This window comes from Salmo salar, chromosome ssa03 (genome assembly GCF_905237065.1).
Source record: "Salmo salar chromosome ssa03, Ssal_v3.1, whole genome shotgun sequence".
NCBI classification, from domain to species: Eukaryota; Metazoa; Chordata; class Actinopteri; order Salmoniformes; family Salmonidae; genus Salmo; species Salmo salar.
This window is the reverse complement of record NC_059444.1, coordinates 61,426,877-61,446,446: the sequence shown is the minus strand read 5'-3', so window position 1 is coordinate 61,446,446 and position 19,570 is coordinate 61,426,877. Positions and strand designations below refer to the sequence as shown.

The 19,570-nt window shown below is 41.9% G+C and overlaps 1 protein-coding gene across 2 annotated transcripts; it reads left to right on the top strand.

The window, feature by feature from the left end:
* Nucleotides 1-4,629: 4,629 nt before the first annotated feature.
* Nucleotides 4,630-11,167, top strand: LOC106601043 (receptor activity-modifying protein 1). Of its 2 annotated transcripts, XM_014192918.2 has the most exons (6): nt 4,630-4,928; nt 5,781-5,843; nt 6,205-6,255; nt 8,315-8,353; nt 8,614-8,785; nt 9,048-11,167. In XM_014192918.2, exons 1-6 carry the CDS (start codon nt 4,865-4,867, stop codon nt 9,295-9,297), a joined length of 639 nt encoding a protein of 212 aa, XP_014048393.1. In that variant the 5' UTR covers nt 4,630-4,864; the 3' UTR covers nt 9,298-11,167. The 2 variants fall into 2 exon arrangements, with proteins under 2 accessions (XP_014048393.1, XP_014048394.1); XM_014192919.2 differs by lacking the exons at nt 4,630-4,928; nt 5,781-5,843; nt 6,205-6,255 and adding an exon at nt 7,517-7,996.
* The last annotated feature ends 8,403 nt before the right edge of the window (nt 11,168-19,570 follow it).

Sequence of the window (19,570 nt, the reverse complement as noted above, 5' to 3'; positions counted from 1 at the left end):
CGCGTGCGACTTGAAAGTATATGGACATTTGGATAGCCCACATGTAGTTTATGAATGATTCTACGCGCTAGGGCTACACGCCTACTATAAGGCTACTACTAACGTTATTAATACTATCAGAATACTATTACTATAAGTCAACTATTACATATGCGACTAAGCTACTAATAACTAGTGGATAATACTCATTTATCAAAATGCTACAGTTGATAGGTAGTCATAATAATGATGTTTAATATGTTTATTATTTGTTCATATAATGAGATATATTTTTTTAAATAAAAAGTCAAATAGAACAAATGCCTGTACCTATATGGATGTAATGCATTTTAATATGAGGGTCCGGTGATGGTATTTGGGAAGGTTATAGTATCATTAGTTCATCACCAACAACCTTTGCTCTCATACTGTATATTGGTCAGGTACCCTGTTGTATTTTTCCTTAATTCACGTGTACATGTCATACACATTTATACAGGGGTAATAATAAACATATATTATCAATGAGTATTGTTCCTCAGTCCTTCATGGAAGAGGAGGACCATGCTGATGATATCATGGCAGAGGAAGCTCCTCCAGCCTCCTGTCTAGCGCATGTTGTTTTCCTCCTCTCAAGGGGCGGGTGCGCAGTGCGAGCTGGGGCTGTGGCACGCTACTCACAGTCACGTGATTCTCAGAGGAAGGAGAACTCGCCTGATCCAGTAACACAGAGAACCCAGCGGCCCGGCCTGACCCATGTTAGCTGTGTTCAACAGTCAGTGCTCTTTGAACAGTAGCCTAGCCTACTATTAGAGACGTACTGCTTTTTTATGATACACTATGTCTGTTTAAATTAAAAGGCAAATAACTGTCTGGAAGATAGAAAGGAAAGACTCTATGCACATCTTAATCAATTATAGAGTGTTCATAAATACCATAGAAACAGTTAATAGATACATATTACATCATGATGCTTTATAAATTAAGTAGGTAGGAGTGAAAACTAACAAAACTGCTGATGAAAGTGAACCCTGCTGTCCTTTTTTCCATACACAAGATGGCACTGTAGGGCTACTTTTATTAAAGTTCTCCATTATATTACAGTTGTACCAATATCACTATATTAGGCCTACATTTCTTCCAGGGTGTAGAATGACAAGTCTACGGCTGGTTTATGATCGGGCCATTGGGTGATAGTGTAAGTGATAAAACAGGGGTGGGCCGAATGACAAGCAACAGGATGGACAAGGATAACATAATCCACTTCAACACACCAGGCCCAACCAGAATAAAATAGTGATTAAGTAATGAAATCATCTTCAAAACACCAGGCAAACCAGAATAAAAGAGTGATTAAGTAATGAAACCATCTTCAAAATGTGTCTAGTTGCTGTCTTTTGACGTAAACCATATGCTCAGTCTTTACTGTGTATCGTCGGGCCTTATTGATCATTTATTGATCATTGATTCACATTTAGCACAGTATGTCCAGGCCACCTACAATGGAATCATTTTTGTGTTCAATTAGTTCTGATTCTCACTCATAGTTATTGGCTGTGTATTCCTGGTGCCATGAAGCATCTCAGAGTAGGAGCGCTGACTTGCTAACTTGCCTTTTAGATCCTAGATCAGCACTCCTACTCTGAGATGCTTGATACATACAGCCCCTGATCCGTAATTCTGACACTGCAGACAGTAAGGCTGTTTCAGTGTGTCACCTACAGTGCTCTTCTACGGTGCGTTTTTTTCCCCCCGTTCTCTCTCTTTCCTGGCACATCCACGTTGGTGCTTGATCTGGGCCGTGGCGAGTTTATACTGGACAGTGAAACAATAGCCAACATGAGAAAGCAGGAAGATATGCTTGAGGGGGAGGCCCTTATCAGCGGAAAGTTGTTAATGTAAACGGTGTGTGTAACACTTGGCACCTGGAAAGAGGGTTTTCTATCGTCAGATGTGAGAGTGGAGATGGATCAGTTCAGAGGCCTATCGGTGCAGCTGATGAAATACATTACACAGTTATTAATCATCTCAAATAATTCTCTCATTGAGGTACTGAGCTAAGAGTTTTCCGACATTCCTCAAATATGCTTGTGTCTTGTAGCCCATTGAACCTTTATTTGAGCCTCCCAATGGAATTGTTTGGTGGAAGCTGATCAGCTAGAGAGAGAAGAAGTGTAGCTGAGTTCATGGTGAAAATTCTACGATGGCACCAATCGTACAGATGACATGTGTTGCATTATCCCTTGATGGCTCTGCGCAGATTCAGATTAGCTAATGTACTCAAGTCCTTAAACGTTGGAGGTTTATTCAATCAGTTGTAAAAAGAAAAACAAATCATTGATCTGTGTTGAAATGTGGAAGTCATTTTGGCCCAGAGTCCTAGCAAGCTCAGTCCCAGCTGAGGCAGACAGTACATCAGTGACGTGGATGAATGCATCATGAATGCGTCATTCTTTGTGTGTACTGGAGGGCCCAGCAGTGTCTCAATGTACTACAGCAGCTCTGTGGATATGCCAATGACAGCCTTGCAGGGGTTGAGACATTCCACAGAACTACTGCTGGGGGGAGAGATTTGTCATCAGCCATTACCTCACATAATAAATACAGAAACACCAAAACATATCTCCTCTCATCACCAGCTGGGACCTCCCCAACACACCTTGTGCTGACAGTGACAGAAAACCCAAATCATATTTGACTTATGTACACTTCACTGTTAGTGTTAAACGTTTCCCTACAAACAAAGTGAAGTTGATATAAGTTTCCTTACAAACTTGATTCAGCTCCGTCTGTTTCTCACGAGGAGCTCTAGCCTTGAGACATAACAAAATAGCATCACATTTTTTTATTGACAGTTTGTGTTGTCAAAGAGCATGTTGAAGCTATTCATTTCAGCCTTTGTGATCTCAATTACTGTGAATCAACATTGAGGATACATCTTAAAAATAGTTCCACTTCAAGCAAGCTACACTGAGTGTACAAAACATTAGGAACACCTTCCCAATAATGAGTTGCACCCACTTTTGCCCTCAGAACAGCCTCAATTTGTTGAGGCATGGACTCTGCAAGTTGTTGAAAGTGTTCCACAGGGATGCTGGCCCATGTTGACTCCAATGCTTTCTACAGTTGTGTCAAGTTGGCTGGATGTTCTTCTTTGGGGGACTGTTCTTGATGCACACAGGAAACTGTTGAGCATGAAAAACCCAGCAGCGTTGCAGTTCTTGACACACTCAAACCGGTGCACCTCGCACCTACTACCATACCCCTGCTCATACCCCGTTCAACTACACTGATTGAAGTGGATTTAATAAGTGACGTCAATAAGAGATCTTAGCTTTCACCTGGATTCACCTGGTCAGTCTATGTCATGGAAAGAGCATGTGTTCCTAATGTTTTGTACACTCAGTGTATATCCAGTCTATATGAATAGACAGCCACACCTTTTTGACAGCTGAAGTCTAGCAGGCTGTATTTTTGTGTTTCAAAGAAAGATATTTGTGTAAAGAATGCAACTCAGAAAAATGTCCCTGGAGCGTACATATCCATTCTGGTTGGACTTGGAATTGGTAAATTGTTGAGCTGGCATGATACTACTCTAACCCAATGATTTTAGGTCAATGTCAGATGTATTTGAGGGACCAGTTTACAACTAAACCATTTACTTCAGAGGCTGAAATATGATGCTTTAAACCACATATAGCAAAAAAAGTTTGTTGATTTGCTCAAACCATTATTGAGATTGTTTCACCTGTTTATCTGGTCTGTGGTGATTTAAAAGAATCCACTGTCTGGCCCATTAATTGAATCATGACTGAAACTGGAAAGGAGTCAAAGGGGACTCTATATCATTAACATACTTTACTCATCCAAAATAAGAAATATAACTGCCATCTGTCAATAACAAAACCTTTTCCATAGTTGAACAATCTTCTATATTATAGTTCAGCCAACTTCGGATATCTTGGTGTAACTGCTAAGGTGTTGGTTGGACAGTCGTTGGACCAGGGTTTGTGTCCTGGTCGGTGCTATACCTGAATTCGCTACACTGGTTCAGCTTAAATAGTTCAGCTGCAATGTGATTTCTAGTTTGCTCAACATTTGGGCATATTATTGTAGCTGAACCAAAATGAACTCTCAAGTTGAAATGTATGTTCCCTCAACCTAAAATCTTAAGTTGAGTGAACATACAATTCAACTTGAGAATTTATGTTGGTTTTGCTAATATGTAAAAAGAAAGAAAGACGCACACTCTAATTATGCTCCAACCGACATTTCAACGTCATTGATAATATACCCAAATGTTGAGCAAACTGGAAATTGTATTGCAGCTGGTTGCAGTGAGTATTTTAAGTTGAATCAACACATTTAGAGCAAAAATGGTTTTACAGCGTATTGGAACACATATTGGTCTGCAAATCAGTTTAATCACAGAATGTGAGCAAGTGAGAAAGGTACAGGGTCATCAGCTAGTCAGCAGTCTATTTTCAAAATGAAGACCTTCAGTGACTAGTGTTCCTTCCAAACTCAACGTCTAATAGAGTGTGAGGAAGCATAGAAGAGAGAGAGACAGAGAGAGAGAAACTAGGGAAAAGAGTGTGAGGGAGAGAGCGAGAGAAAGAAAGAAAGAAAGAGAGAGAGAGAGAGAGGAGTCGGGTGAGAAGGAGAGAGAGAGAATAGGAGAGAGATGGATTGTATTGTAAGTGGTAGTGGGCTACAGTAGCTCTCCCCCTGTCTGGGGCTATCTGTCCCATTGTGGGAACCCGCCCAAGCCGCCCATCCTAGGAAATGAGAGCTTCCTGTTGTTTTATAGAGCTTTCCTGCAGAAAGGTTGAGATATGTAATCTGGGTCCACCAGGGAAGAGGAACAGAGCAGTGTCAGGCAGAAATGAAAGCCCCTAATCCGTCTCCCGTGTCTTCTTCTTGCTGCTTTCTGCCTCTTCTTCTCTGGGGTAAGTAGATGATTTACAGAGTACTATATGTATATAAAGACGGCCAGGGGTATGGAGAAGTATGTTGAACTACTGAGAGAAAAAGTATGTAAAATATTGCCCTAGATTTCACCTCTTACAGTAAGTGGAATGCTTAGAAGCGCACGCTGAAGTAAGGGATTGTAGTAAGAGCTTGGCAGATCTAATATTAGATTCTTGTTTTAAGTAGCCTAAACTAAGTGATTTTGATATGTTAAAAACATTTTCATGCTCCAATGGTGAAGAAACAGAGGTTAAATATAGGTATGATGATGTTATGGATCTGGTGTCTTTCTTGAAGATTTTAAGCAGATTGTTGTTCTAATTTATATGATCGGTTTTTACCAACAAATACACAAGATATGTGATTGAGATAATCACAGTCTTCACAGAACACAATGTCACAATAACGGTTTAATAAGGAACACCTCAACTTTAGACTCAATTTCCCAGATCAGGTCCCTCTACTTCAAAAAACAAAACAAACCAAGTTATTCAAAGACTAAATGAAATAGTTTGTGTTTGAGGAAATGGCTGAACTGAACTGTTTTCAGACTTTATTCAGAGAACAAAGGGAGGATACACTCCTTGCCACTGACCAGCTCTCTCTTCATTTGTCTCTCTTTCCCACTCCTCTCTTTCTGTCTGTCCTATATGTTCATCAGTCTTCTATATGTAAAAAATACACATCTGTCTACTCATTTCTGTATTTCTACTTGCTTGTGTTTGTCTTTGTTTATTTCGCTGACTGTGCACGTGGGAGAATGTGAGTGCACACTTTTCTGTAAAGAACTCTCCATTGACATTGTCCCTGTTTTGTGTCTGTTCCTGTAGCACTGAGCTCTACAGCAACTGGTCTGATAGGACCTAACGAGGCGCCACAAGCTACCACACCAGGTAAATAACTGTTGTCCTCTTCTCATGGTCTCTACATCAACTAACACAACTCATCTATGTCAACTAGTGTTAAAGACCAAGGGAACAACAACAAATGTTTTTTGTTAGACTGTCTTCACTTTGATGGGGGTCCCTTTGGGGTCCCGTGTGGCTCAGTTTGTAGAGCATGGCTCTTGCAACACCAGGGTTGTGGGGTTTATTCCAACAGGGGACCTGTACAAAAAAGTATGAAAATGTATGCACTCACTAATGTAAGTCGCTCTGGATAAGAGTGTCTGCTAAATGACTATAATGTAAATGTACTGATGACTACATTTACATCAATACTTTGATTAAACAGTATGCTATTCTCATCAATTAGGTTTCACTTCACGGCATGACTCAACAACATATGCAAACTACGAATACAACGGTAAGTTACCAGATTAATTGGAAACTTTATAGGAAACAATTTAACACCTATTTCACAATATTGGTATTACACAACATAATGATCACAGTTGGATTATGTTGGAAATGTTTGTAATGGTGTAACACCCCATTAATGTTCTAAACAAACATTAGCATCAAGGTTTCTCTATCGCGCAACACTTTGATGTGAAATTATATTTGAATCAATGGGGGACTTTGTTGGACAAGCACTGTAAACACATGGGTTCAGAACAGAACTGGCCAACCTCTTAAAAACATTTAAGACAACCGAGATGCAGCTCTCTGCCAAGAGTCCTAGGCTTCTAGCATAACGTGAAGCCAAGACAAACCTGTGGGGAGGTCCCCAACAATGGGGTTAGCAGCAGCTGACATAAGGCCCATAATTGTCTGGGGTCAAAGGTTAACTGAAACCTAGTTACAGGCAGCCCCCCCACCTGGTCTGCACTTCCTGTATTTGTTAACCATTCGCCCCATGTGATGGCTATGTTCAAAACAAGAACTCTAGAGTTGTGAAACAACAGGAACTTTGGAGCAGCTAGTCCCCCTTCACTGTTCCTCACCCTACGATTTCCTTTTTTTCTCTCTCCGCTCCCCTCCAACTCACCCAACGCTGAGCTCCTCCTCTGCTGAAAAGACACATTTCCTGATGTCATTACTAAATCAAAACCGTTGCTCAGCGAACAGATGTGTTCAGGGGCCCAACCACATTGTGTAGCATAGATAGTGCTGAGAATATATCTTCTAAATCTTTTTAAAGTCACTTTAAATGTTATTATTTCATCCCAGTAATCGACAAAGACTTGTTATTTTGAAAAACATCCTTTTTGATAAGGAGCTTGAGATATGAATAATCGTTTTATTGATGATGAAGAAGTGGTCTAATGCGTTGTCTTTGAAAAGCAGTATGACACCGAGACAGTAGTCTGCTGTTGTAACAGTCATGCAGCTCCACATGGCTCAGGTACTACATAAAGATCCAGGAGGAGTCCACCCATATTCCCAGGCTTATCCTATTGTGTGAACGCTGAAAGTCCTAGTGAGTTGGAGATTTGCATTACTTGCCTGTGGCAAACAGCTGGCTGACTCTAATAACGACTTCCAGATATGATCACATTAACCCAGATATGAATCCACAGCTGTCTGCACAGCACACCCGTGCGTAGTCATGATTACATCCACCCTAAACGCCCTGGTCCTAAATGTTTACTTATGTTTCCGATTTGGCAGAGGCAGCACTCAAGGCAAATAAATCACAAGTTGCAAGTCGGCCAGGCCTTTGACTGTGAGAAATGGAGACTAAAAAGCAGAACTAGAGTTAAAGAGTAAAGGGTTTTCAGATGTGAGTCCAGCCCAACTTGGGTGTGCTCACTTTTATTTGAGAGCCTCCACCCCTTTAAAAGGCAAGACAGTCCTAAAGAAATGCACTGGAGAGGGGAAGAGCTTGCTGCCAAGGCGCAGGGCAGACAGACAGATCCTCGAGGAACATCTGGTAACCTAACAGCGGGTAACACCGATCTGACATCTGGTAACCGAGGGTAATGCCGCGTCTAGCTGCTTCCACCCCTGTCTAGTTTCCTGTTATGCCTTGCAGGGCTCGGTGTTAGAAGTTCAGGCTCAGTCTAGATGGTCGTCAGTCAGTAGGGGAAACTCTCCTATGTTCACTTTCTCTGACATGAAGGGAGCGCTTGTTTTCTTTGCGGTGCTCCTCTCTGTTCTTTCTGGTGAGTGTGTGGGCTCGGCCCGGGCGGCAGCGAACGCACGTCTCGCGTTGCTGGACATTCAGATTGAGTTGCTGACACGATGTGCGGCAGTAAAGATAACATTCATTGCATGCTTCGTTTTGATTGGGATCTTAAATGTTACATTGATCATTTCAAAAACATTTTTAGAAGATTTGATCGTTCTTTAAAAAAGATGTTGAATGACACCGCTGTTCAGTGTGTCTGTATGAGAGGCTGTTTTTAACAGACATTTCTGTTGTGATTATAACCATTGGTCAGTCAAATGTATACAAATGAATTGTCATTTTCTCTTCTTAGATGTTATCCCCGAAGAGAGAGGATTCTCCAGTGGATTAGGTGGGCCATTATTACTTTTCTGACTCTACATGTAGGCCAGTTAATAGTGTTGAATCAGAGGTGACGCTGCTGTTTCCGCTTGCTGTTAAATCAACATATGATTAGACTGGGACTTGTTAGTAATAATGTGTAACCATGAATCTTCTAGACATTCTTCTAATCCTTCATTTTATGGATTCATTTTAGATGATTGAATAATTTCAAAGAACTGATTTTCTAACGTTGCAGTATCCTCTCTCTCTCTTTCTCTTATTGTACAGGTTGTGGGAATAAGTATGTTAACTGTGAACAATACTGTGAGGTTTGTGAGGCGTATCCCCCAAGGACGGAGTGCTACGCGACCTTATTTAAGGAAACCTGCTACAGTCATTTTGTAGGTGGCATGGAGTCATTAAACAACACAGACTGGTGCAACTGGAACAATGTGAAGAGGTAGGCCTAAATGCTTATTTTAATCCACTTACTATTCTGTTGAATTTGTTTCTGATCCAACGTATCATGCCATTGGTCTTGCATTATCACATGCTTAGTTCAAACAGTAGTTTTGAGAAACCCAACACATAGTCAAGTGAAATCAGAGTTAACTCACTCATTAATGATAAATCCATACCATGAAACTCTTAATAATGTCTTTCAGAGCACATAACGTTGCCCTCCCTTGTACTAATAGTACCCCTCCTATCCCTCCCTGTAGGATGTATAACACCTTCACCATGTGCACGGAGGAGATAGCAGAGTGTCTGCTGATCCCCTGGCCCAACAGGATGGTGGAGAATGAGTTTGTAAACATCCACTCCAGGTTCTTCCGGGACTGTCCCAACGAGGCGCTGAGCGACCCGCCGCCCAGCATCGTGTTTGCCCTGGTGATGACCCCCATCTGCCTCATCCCCATCATGGTGGTCCTGGTGGTGCTCAAGACCAAGAACGGAGATGGCAGCTCCTGATAGGACGTCCTGGATCAGTCCTCATCCACCCTGCCTCACCTCCATGTTCAGACTCACTCTCTCCATCCCCTGAGGATTCAAGACTGGGGCCATTGACTCAACTATTTTACAGAGAACTGCTTATCATCTTCCACCCTCTGATGATTGGCATATCTCTGTGGAGTCCTATCAAAACAACCTCACAGCCCAAACACCTGACACATTACCTTTTTGGATGCACTGATACAGAATGAGTTGTACCACATGAGCATCGTCCAAGGATACAGGGGTTCAAGAAAGGGTCCATCTGTGTTGTGTAGCGTGTCAGGTCAACATCCTCTGGGTTGCTTCTTGAAAACTCATCTTCTCCTCATTCCTCGATGCTCCTCTAACCAAAAGTGGTGACAGCTATGCAAACGTTTCGACTCCCTACACACCTTAGGAAAGTATGTAAGATAGTAGGGTTTATGGACTTATGTCATTCTTGACAATCCATTCCATCACCATCGCCATCCTGTCCCAGATGTGAACCCTAACAGCGACTATGCTAAAATAGTTACATGTTTTACAATATTTTTATTTTATATAGTGGAATTCCTGCCCTCTGGCTGGGAAAACGTGAGTGTTGCATTGCTGGACATTCCAATTGAGTTGATAACCAATGACAAAGGAATTCTGTTTGAGGAATTCCCACTCTCCATTTACATTTTAGTCATTTAGCAGACTTACAGTAGCGAATGCATACATTTCATGCATTTCATACATTTTTTCCCCCCGTACTGGTCCCCCGTGGGAATCGAACCCACAACCCTGGTGTTGCAAACACCATGCTCTACCAACTGAGCCACACGGGACCGTGTGGCTCATGGTCTGTACACTCAGGAAAAAAGGTGCTAACTAGAACCTAAAAGGGTTCTTCGGCTGTCCTCATAGAACCCATTGAAGAACCTTTTTTGGTTCCAGGTAGAACCCTTTTAATAGAACCCCTTTTGGTTCAAAGTAGAACCCTTTCCACAGAGGGCACTACATGGAACCCAAAAGAGTTGTGCATAGAACCAAAAAGGGTTCTCCTATGGGGACAGCCGAAGAACCCTTTTGGAACCCTTTTTTCTAAGAGTGTAGTTATCCGTATAGGATCTCCATCATGTTTATTTCTGTATGTAACTACAGAACAAAACGTGATGTACCCTCTCACCTGGTAGCTTTCCTGTCCTTGAATGTGTTTTGTGTATATTTGAGAGCCCTCTTTGCCCCCGAGTGTAGGGTTAAGAATGTATGTGGTATGGGGTGGGTGTAGGAAGGCCATGATGAAGGGGTTTGGCCAAGCATCAGTCTGTGTTGGGGTCAGGGACTAGACACAATGGGTGGGTAGCCTACGCCCAACATGTAGTCTATGAGATCTGTTTCCAGGAATTGTCTATTTCCCAGCGCCTCAACCTCTCTCTCTCTCTCCCTCTTGACAATGACGGTCCCCACTGTCGCCCATGATGAGCCAGTCGACGCATGCCTGAGAGTTGAATCAAGCATTTGATCAAAAGACTACAAACATTTGGTCTTCCCCCCGGCTCAGTGTAGCAGTGAGCACTGACTGAAGACAGAAGGAAAAACAAATGTTTATCTTTCCTCTACTTAAACGGTATAAGAACTGTTTGTTTCATTTTTTATTATGCTGTCGTGAATGACACTGAAAGCATTGAATTGCATTCAGTTTCAGAAACAAAGAAATATGTATGCTTATGTATTGTATTTCTGCTCTTACTCTGGTCATAAGACTTACTAGACTTTGTACTGTCTGTGAGAGGGGTGTGGGTCTTAGTCAAAGCATAGCCTCTTTCCTTACACAATGTACTGTATATAATTATATTTTGCAATTAAATATATTAAAGCCAAATGCCTAATCACTTGACTTTGTTTTGTACGCTACGGAAATGGATTGCAGAAATAGATATTGTAACTTTTGTGAAGTCTCCTAACTGGATCTAATTGGTTTAAACCCCCTGCCTTAATGGAATGCACAGCTGATAAAGCCATGGATATTTCATCAGGTTTTTACTCATTCAGACCCAGTGCAGAGATGGGTGTTATTGGGAATTCTAAATAGACCCTTTGCCCCTTCACCCTATAGGGCACTCTTGTAGATAAAAAATAAATAAATGAAAAAGTATTTACCCTGTCTTGTGACTGCATGGGTGGCATTTTCACCATTCTTTATTGCAGTCCTACAAGAGTCCATTGAAGATGTTTTACTCACAGAACATAGCTTGTGTGTTTCTGTGTGAGGTCTCCTCTCTAAGGAAGAAGTGACAGCAGCTGTGTAATCCCCACCCTTATCTGGCGTAGACAAGACTGTTGGGTGGACCTCTGTGATCTCAGACTCCTCACTTGCCATTGCACCACACTTTAAATACCTTGGAAGCAGTTTTTAACAACAGCAACCTGCACCTAGACACCAATGTTTCAGTCTACCAGGCAGCGTGTGTATCTACAGTCCTTTATGGATGTGAAACACGGACAGTCTTCAGTCGACACTTAAAACAACTGGAGTCCTTTCACGTAAAATGCCTCCAACGCGTTTTGAAAGTGACCTGGCAGGACCGTGTTTCACACTTAGAGATCCTGCAAAGAAACAAAAGCAGGAGCATTGAGGCGTCCATCACCCACCAGCAGCTTAGATAACTCAGCCTTGCCATTCGGATGCTAGAGGACCGCCTTCCAGGGAAAGATGCATTACAGACAGCTACAACTGGGCCGTCGCACTGGGCAGAAAAAGCACTCTAAAGGATCCCTTGAAGACCTCACTAAAGATGTGTGGGGTAAACCCTGCCTTCCTTGAGACTGTTGCCACGGACCATTCCATATGGCGTGGGCTCTGCCAACAAGGTGTGCAGTTGGCAGCGGAAAAAAAGGACTGAACGGGCCATTGTGTGCTCTGACTGTGGCAGACAGTGCATACCACATCAGATTATACAGTCATCAGCAAACCCACAAGCAGTCGTGGATGTCATCATCAATTGCGATGGACTACCTTAAGCAAAGTAAGTAAGGAGTCATTTAAGAGGCTTGCTTGGCTAGACTACTTGAAAAAGTGTTTTATTTCTTCTTGCAAAACATTGCCCTCTAGAGGTTAGTCTCTCAAATAACATTTCAAAGCTATTCCATCCAGATGTTCAACATGATTGAGACTGATTGACGCTTACATTAATCTGATTTAGTTTAAATTTGCACATTTCTTAAGAAAGAAATAATACAAAAAATAAGTTACATATGTCATTTAACATCAGAGACTGAAACCCTTTGAAACGCATTAGCCCCTAATGTGGATGCTGCCTCAAGCATAAGGGAGGGAGATCTCCTGGATGGACGCTATCGTTGCACTTCCAGCAGCCCAGGCACCCAAATACATTTGACCTGCTCCTTCATGGCGTCACAGATCAATCAATAACAATACTCCAAAATAACCAATCCAAACCGCTGAGTTGTCAACCCTCCAGTGAAGATGCCTTATATCATAACAGAGCTTGCGTTTGTGGATTATAGTGTGTCTGTGAGCAACTCATCTGCTAGATACAGGGAGTGAGGACAACATTTTCTAAAACCTTTGTTTCTTTATTCTTCAAAACTACATAATCAAACCAACTGTACCCTTAACACAGTGCTCTTCGTACAGAGATCACAGCAAAAACAAACACTTGATATGAGATTAATCTACATGCATAAACAATAACAGCATGATGTTAAAGGGCAATTCCTCCTCTTTTTAACATCATTTTCATCATCTCCAGCACTGAACCGGTGTCTACATACACTATATGACCAAATGTATGTGGACACCTGCTTATCGAACACCTCATTCCAAAATCATGGGCATGAATGCAGAGTTGTCCTCCCTTTGCTGCTAGAACAGCAAAGGGGGAAAGACTTTCCTCTAGATGTTGAAACATTGCTGCGAGGACTTACTTCCATTCAGGCACAAGAGCATTAGTGAGGTCGGGCACAGATGTTGGGCGATTAGGCCTGGCATTCCAATTTATCCCAAAGGTGTTCGATGGGTTTGAGGTCAGGGCTCTGTGCAAACCAGTCAAGTTCTTCCACACCGATCTCGACAAACCATTTCTGGACTTCGCTTTGTGCACAGGGGCATTGTCATGCTGAAACAGGAAATGGACTTCCCCAAACTGTTGCCACAAAGTTGGAAGCACAGAATCGTCTAGAATGTCATTGTATGCTTCACTGGAACTAAGGAGCCTAGCCCAAACCATGAAAAACAGTCCCAGACCATTGTTCCTCCTCCACCAAACTTTACAGTTGGCGCTATGTATTTAGGCAGGTAGCGTTCTCCTGGTATCCGCAAAACCCAGATTCATCCGTTAGACTGCCAGATGGTGAAGCGTCATTCATCACTCCAGAGGACGCATTTCCACTGCTCCAGAGTCCAATGGCGAGCTTTTCACCTCTCCAGCCGACGCTTTGCACTGCGCATGGTGATCTTAGGCTTGTGTGCGGCTGCTTGGCCATGGAAACCCATTTCATGTGCTGATGTTGCTTCCAGAGGCAGTTTGGAACTCGGTAGTGAGTGTTGCAACAGAGGACAGACAGCACTCGGCAGTCCCGATGTGGCCTACCACTTCGCGGTAAGCCACAGGAAGCTTCATGAAGTAGTCACCTGGAATGCATTTCAATTAACAGGTGTGCCTTGTTAAAAGTTAATTTGTGGAATTTATTTCCTTCTTAATGTGTTTGAGCCAATCAGTTGTGTTATGACAAGGTAGGGATGAAATAGAGAAGATAGCCCAATTTGGAAAAAGACCAAGTCCATATTATGGCAAGAACAGCTCAAATAAGCATAGAGAAATGACAGTCCATCATTACTTTAAGACATGAAGGTCAGTCAATCCGGAAAATTTCAACAACTTTGAAAGTTTCTTCAAGTGCAGTCTCAAAAACCATAAAGTGCTATGATGAAACTGGCTCTCATGAGGACCACCACAGGAAAGGAAGACCCAGAGTTACCCATGCTGAAGAGGATACATTCATTAGAGTTAACTGCACCTCAGATTGCAGCTCAAATAAATGCTTCACAGAGTTCAGGTAACAGACACATCTCAACATCAACTGTTCAGAGGAGACTGTGTGAATCAGGCCTTCATGGTGAATTACTGCAAAGAAACCACTACTAAAGGACACCAATAATAAGAAGAGACTTGCAATCGACATTAGACCGGTGGAAATCTGTCCATTGGTCTGATGATTCCAAATTTTAGATTTTTGTTTCCAACGGCCGTGTCTTTGTGAGACACAGAGTAGGTGAGCGGATAATCTCCACATGTGTGGTTTCCACCGTGAAGCATGGAGGAGGAGCTGTGATGGTGTGGGGGTGCTTTGCTGGTGACACTGTCTGTGATTTATTTAGAATTCAAGGCACACTTAACCAGCATGGCTACCACAGCATTCTGCAGCGATACGCCTTCCCATCTGGTTTGCATTTAGTATTATAATTTGTTTTTCAACAGGACAATGACCCAACACACCTCCAAGCTGCGTAAGGGCTATTTGACCAAGAAGGACAGTGATGGAGTGCTGCATCAGATGACCCAGATGACCCAGCCTCTACAATCACCCGACCTCAACCCAATTGAGATGGTTTGGGATGAGTTGGACCGCAGAGTGAAGGACAAGCAGCCAACACGTGCTCAGCATATCTGGGAACTCCTTGAGTGTGCAAAGCTGTCATCAAGGCAAAGGGTGGCTACATTGAATAACCTTAAATATGAAATATATTTAGATTTGTTTTACACTTTTTTGGTTACTACATGATTCATATGTGTTATTTCATAGTTTTGATGTCTTCACTATTATTCTACAATGTAGAAAATAGTAAAAAATAAGGAAAAACCCTTGAATGAGTAGGTGTGTCCAAATTTTTGACTGGTACTGTATATATATGTATATATATATATATATATATATACTTTTTTGGTAGGGGGCCCCTAGTGGTCCTCACGGTCCAAACAAAGCATTGTCACGGGCTGGCCCACGGGCACCAGTTTGGTCTGCCATGATATACATCTATATCTTCGGTCTCCCATCCAGGTTTTTCACCAAGCCCAACCCTTCTAAGCTTTGATATTCGCCACTGACTATTACCATTGTGGTATCTTGAGAATGATTCTTGAGAGATCTCCACATAAAGACTAAATATATTCACCGTTGCTATTGAAGTCATTCCTAAGGGTAGGTTTAACATAGCAAATGAAATGTGACCATACTTTATCACTCATAACATCAATGATGCTATTTAGGCCTATATCGCATTTGCGAAGTCATCAACTGATATAGTTTCAATTCAACCCACGGTTCAACTAAAAATATACACTACAAATAGGGCTATGGTTTCAATCACATTTTTATCTACAACTTAATAATGTACATGTTGGATTCACATCTCCATCTCAACCAAAAATCTAACAAAAAGAATAGGACTAAATCAAATCAAACTTTATTTAAAGTACATTTCAAGTCTGCTTTAACTGCATTTTTTTGGTTGAGAGAGACGTGAATCCAATTGATCAATTATTAATTTGTCGACAAACTGGAATCAAAGCCAGACTAAGTCAACGGCACAGATGGAACTATCCAAGCAGAAGATACATCTCTATGTTGATATTTGGTTGTGTTGACAACCAACCACAATTCAATATCAGTTTAGCAATATTCTAAATATCCTAAAGTTAAGGCTAGCTTACAAACTAATGTGAAAATATTTATTCAACCTTATAATGAGTAACACAACCATAGCCACATTTTGAGTGACTTTAACTATAAAGTGTCTTCTAATGTAATCACAGAAAGAGTGAAAGTTCAAGATCAAACGTTGCTATAATAATCTGCCCAGAATCTCCAACGCCATTGATCCCTTGCACCATGTACATTTAACATAATCTCAACTGTAATCCAGGTCATTTGGTTGTGCTATTAGATGAAGCACAGTGTAACGGTTGTTGTCTAGAATGGCGGACCAAAACGCAGCAGGAATGTGGATGCTCATCTTATCATTTATTTTAAATAAAGAGAACACCAACGCACGAACAACAAAACAGTCTTGTCACACTCACACAGGCACAACAAGAAACAATCTCCCACGAACACTAACCCAAACAATTACCTATATATAGGACTCTCAATCAGAGGCACCGAGAAAGCACCTGCCTCCAATTGAGAGTCCAACCCCCCATTAACCTAAACATAGAAATACAACAAACCCGAAAGAACATAGAAATACCAAAACATAGAACATAGACCAAAAACCCGGAAATAATAAATCAAACGCCCTACTACATAAAACACCACCCTGAACCACATAAAACAAATACCCTCTGCCACGTCCTGACCAAACTACAATAACAAATAACCTTTATACTGGTCAGGATGTGACACACAGTGATAACACATTAAGGTGTTGTATAAATAAACAAAGTATCTGACATTGTATTCCCATTCATTGTTCTGGTTTTAAATGGTTTAAAGTGCAGTGATAATGGCACATTTAGCTGACAACTAAACCAAAAACCAGACATTGTTTTTCTATTGGAATTTGGTTATGCTTCGTAATAACACATTGGGAATTCAACAAGCTTTTCGCTGGATTTTTGACTTCACGAAAATGGATCGCTCCTACAGAGTGAGTCAAGTGGCCATGGCTTGATATATAAAGCAGGCAGACAGGCTTCGAGGCATTTAGTTCGATTGAACGTTATAGTGGGAAAAACGAGTGACCTAAGCGACTTTGAGCGTGGAATGATTGTCGGTGTCAGGCGAACAGGATCCAGTATCTCAGAAACGGCCGCTCTCCTGGGCTTTTCACGCACGACGGTGTCAAGGGTTTACTGAGAATGGTGCAACAAACAAAAAACATCTAGTCAGCGGCAGTCCTGTGGCTCAAAACAACTCGTTGATGAGAGAGGTTGAAGGAGAATGGCAATAATCCTGCAAGCTAACAGGCCACAAACAGACAAATAATGGAGCAGTACAACAGAACAGTGGTGTGCAGAACAGCATCTCGGAACACACAACTCGACAATCCTTGTGCCGGATGGGCTTTTGCAGCAGATGACCACACCGAGTTCCACACCTATCAGCTAAAAACAAGAAGAAGCAGCTTGAGTGGGCAGGTGATCACCAACACTGGACAACTGGGAGTGGAAAAACATTACCTGGTCTGATGAATCCTGGTTCCTGTTGCGTCATGCTGATGGCAGAGTCAGGATTTGGCGTAAGCAACATGAGTCCATGGACTCATCCTGCCTGCTGGCGGTGGTGTAATGGTGTGGGGAATGTTTTCCTGGCACACATTAGGTCCCTTGATACCAATTTAGCAACAAATGTTTCCGACACATTGTAGAATCCATGCCCCGAAGAATTCAGCCTGTTCTGGAGGAAAAGTGGGGTCGGGTGCGTCTACGTTGTAATCTCATTGATCAACAACTGAAACAAATATTACCCAATTGTCCACTTTGAAATGACTTGGTGTGCCCAGTCAGTGGGTCATCACTAAATACATTGCCCTTATTTCAATTGGGGATAGTTTTCCTGCTTGGTGATGGAAAGTCTACAAACCTGTCAACAGACCAGCCTACGTATTGAATACATGGAATTAGATTCTGAAGATACCAATGAATTAATCTATGCACACAATGTGCTAATTTCCTTTTTGATCAGAAACAATATTTGATTTGATGTGCATGAAATTGTTTGGTGAAATATGCATAAAGGAAAGTAGTTGCACCTTTTAATAGTTGCTTTTCCTATTTTGATCATCATGATGTATTTTGATCATCATGATGTGTCTGCATTGAAGATCTATTGATTACATCGGATGCAGACTAACTTTCTGTTTCTTTCAGCTTGACCCAAGAGGCATGGCTGTGTTATTCTTTTTGCAGGCGGTCGTGTTCTTTTGATAATGTATTATCATTATAGTTTTGATGAATGTATTTGCTGTTTAGAGAAAGCATTTACATTTTGAAAATACATTTGCTGTTATGCAAAAGACCACAGAGTTCCGTGCCTTGTGTACACTGTTTTGAAGATTGACAACATTGTTCAAACAGTGTTGTGAGACGTCTCAACGTGCAGATTAAAGTGAAGTGATTCAAGTCGAGTGATATAGAAGAGACTTCTCCCGGCCTCACCGTTTCCTAGATCTACTGCTGACATAGGCTGACATGTTGCTGGCGGCTGTTCTCTTCTCTTCTCCCTGCTTCCCTACCTGGGAAAGGACCAGAGGGTTATGCTACAAAGCAGGACCAATAAGTTAGCCAGCTGACTTTGATAAACAACCCAAAACAACAATAGATTTGATGTTTCATTAAGAAAGCTCAACTAAGATATGTATATTTGATTGTTGATGCGTGGAACGGATGTGGGTAGGGCTAGGTCTACATAAGGGTGCTAATTTAAAAAAATTCACGAAAGCTCTGACGAAGGCCGGCCGACACGTAAAGCTTATTAAATATCAGTGATACTATCAAGAGCAGTGTGCGGTTTCCTTTTTCCTTCATACTGTTGATTCCATTAGACCATGCCCATGCGAAGTGCATCCTTCTAAAAAATACGAAGTTACTCAAGTCATTAATCATCTCATCCATATGGTGTACACACCCCTCTATGGACCCGTTCACTTACGTAACACCAGTCATATCTGACATATACTTGGATTCATTTATGCTTTTCAAATCCTTTCATTTCACATTGGTGGGATAACCTAAAGGCAGAAGAAGCTTAGTCTGTAAACACATCCAAATAGATCCAACCATGTGTTTTGATGCAATATGCAAATGATGACATTAAGGTTAGCAATTGCATTAGGGAACTAAATCTGTGGCTAAATTGGTAGGTACAAGATCACAATTCCGCTACAAGACCATGGTGATTGCCTACGGAGCTGTGAAGGGAACGGCACCTCCATACCTTCAGGCTCTGATCAGGCCCTACACCCAAACAAGGGCACTGCGTTCATCCACCTCTGGCCTGCTGGCCCCCCTACCTCTGAGGAAGCACAGTTCCCGCTCAGCCCAGTCAAAACTGTTCGCTGCTCTGGCACCCTAATGGTGGAACAAGCTCCCTCACGATGCCAGGACAGCGGAGTCAATCACCACCTTCCGGAGACACCTGAAACCCCACCTCTTTAAGGATAGGATAAAGTAATCCTTCTAACCCCCCCCTTAAAAGATTTAGATGCACTATTGTAAAGTGGTTGTTCCACTGGATATCATAAGGTGAATGCACCAATTTGTAA

Excerpts from the sequence above, each read along its gene's own strand:
- LOC106601043 (XM_014192918.2), top strand. The coding sequence starts at position 4,865 with ATGAAAGCCCCTAATCCGTCTCCCGTGTCTTCTTCTTGCTGCTTTCTG. Across the intron at positions 5,844-6,204 it reads GCCACAAGCTACCACACCAG|GTTTCACTTCACGGCATGAC; the intron begins GTAAATAACTGT and ends CTCATCAATTAG. Across the intron at positions 6,256-8,314 it reads TGCAAACTACGAATACAACG|ATGTTATCCCCGAAGAGAGA; the intron begins GTAAGTTACCAG and ends TTCTCTTCTTAG.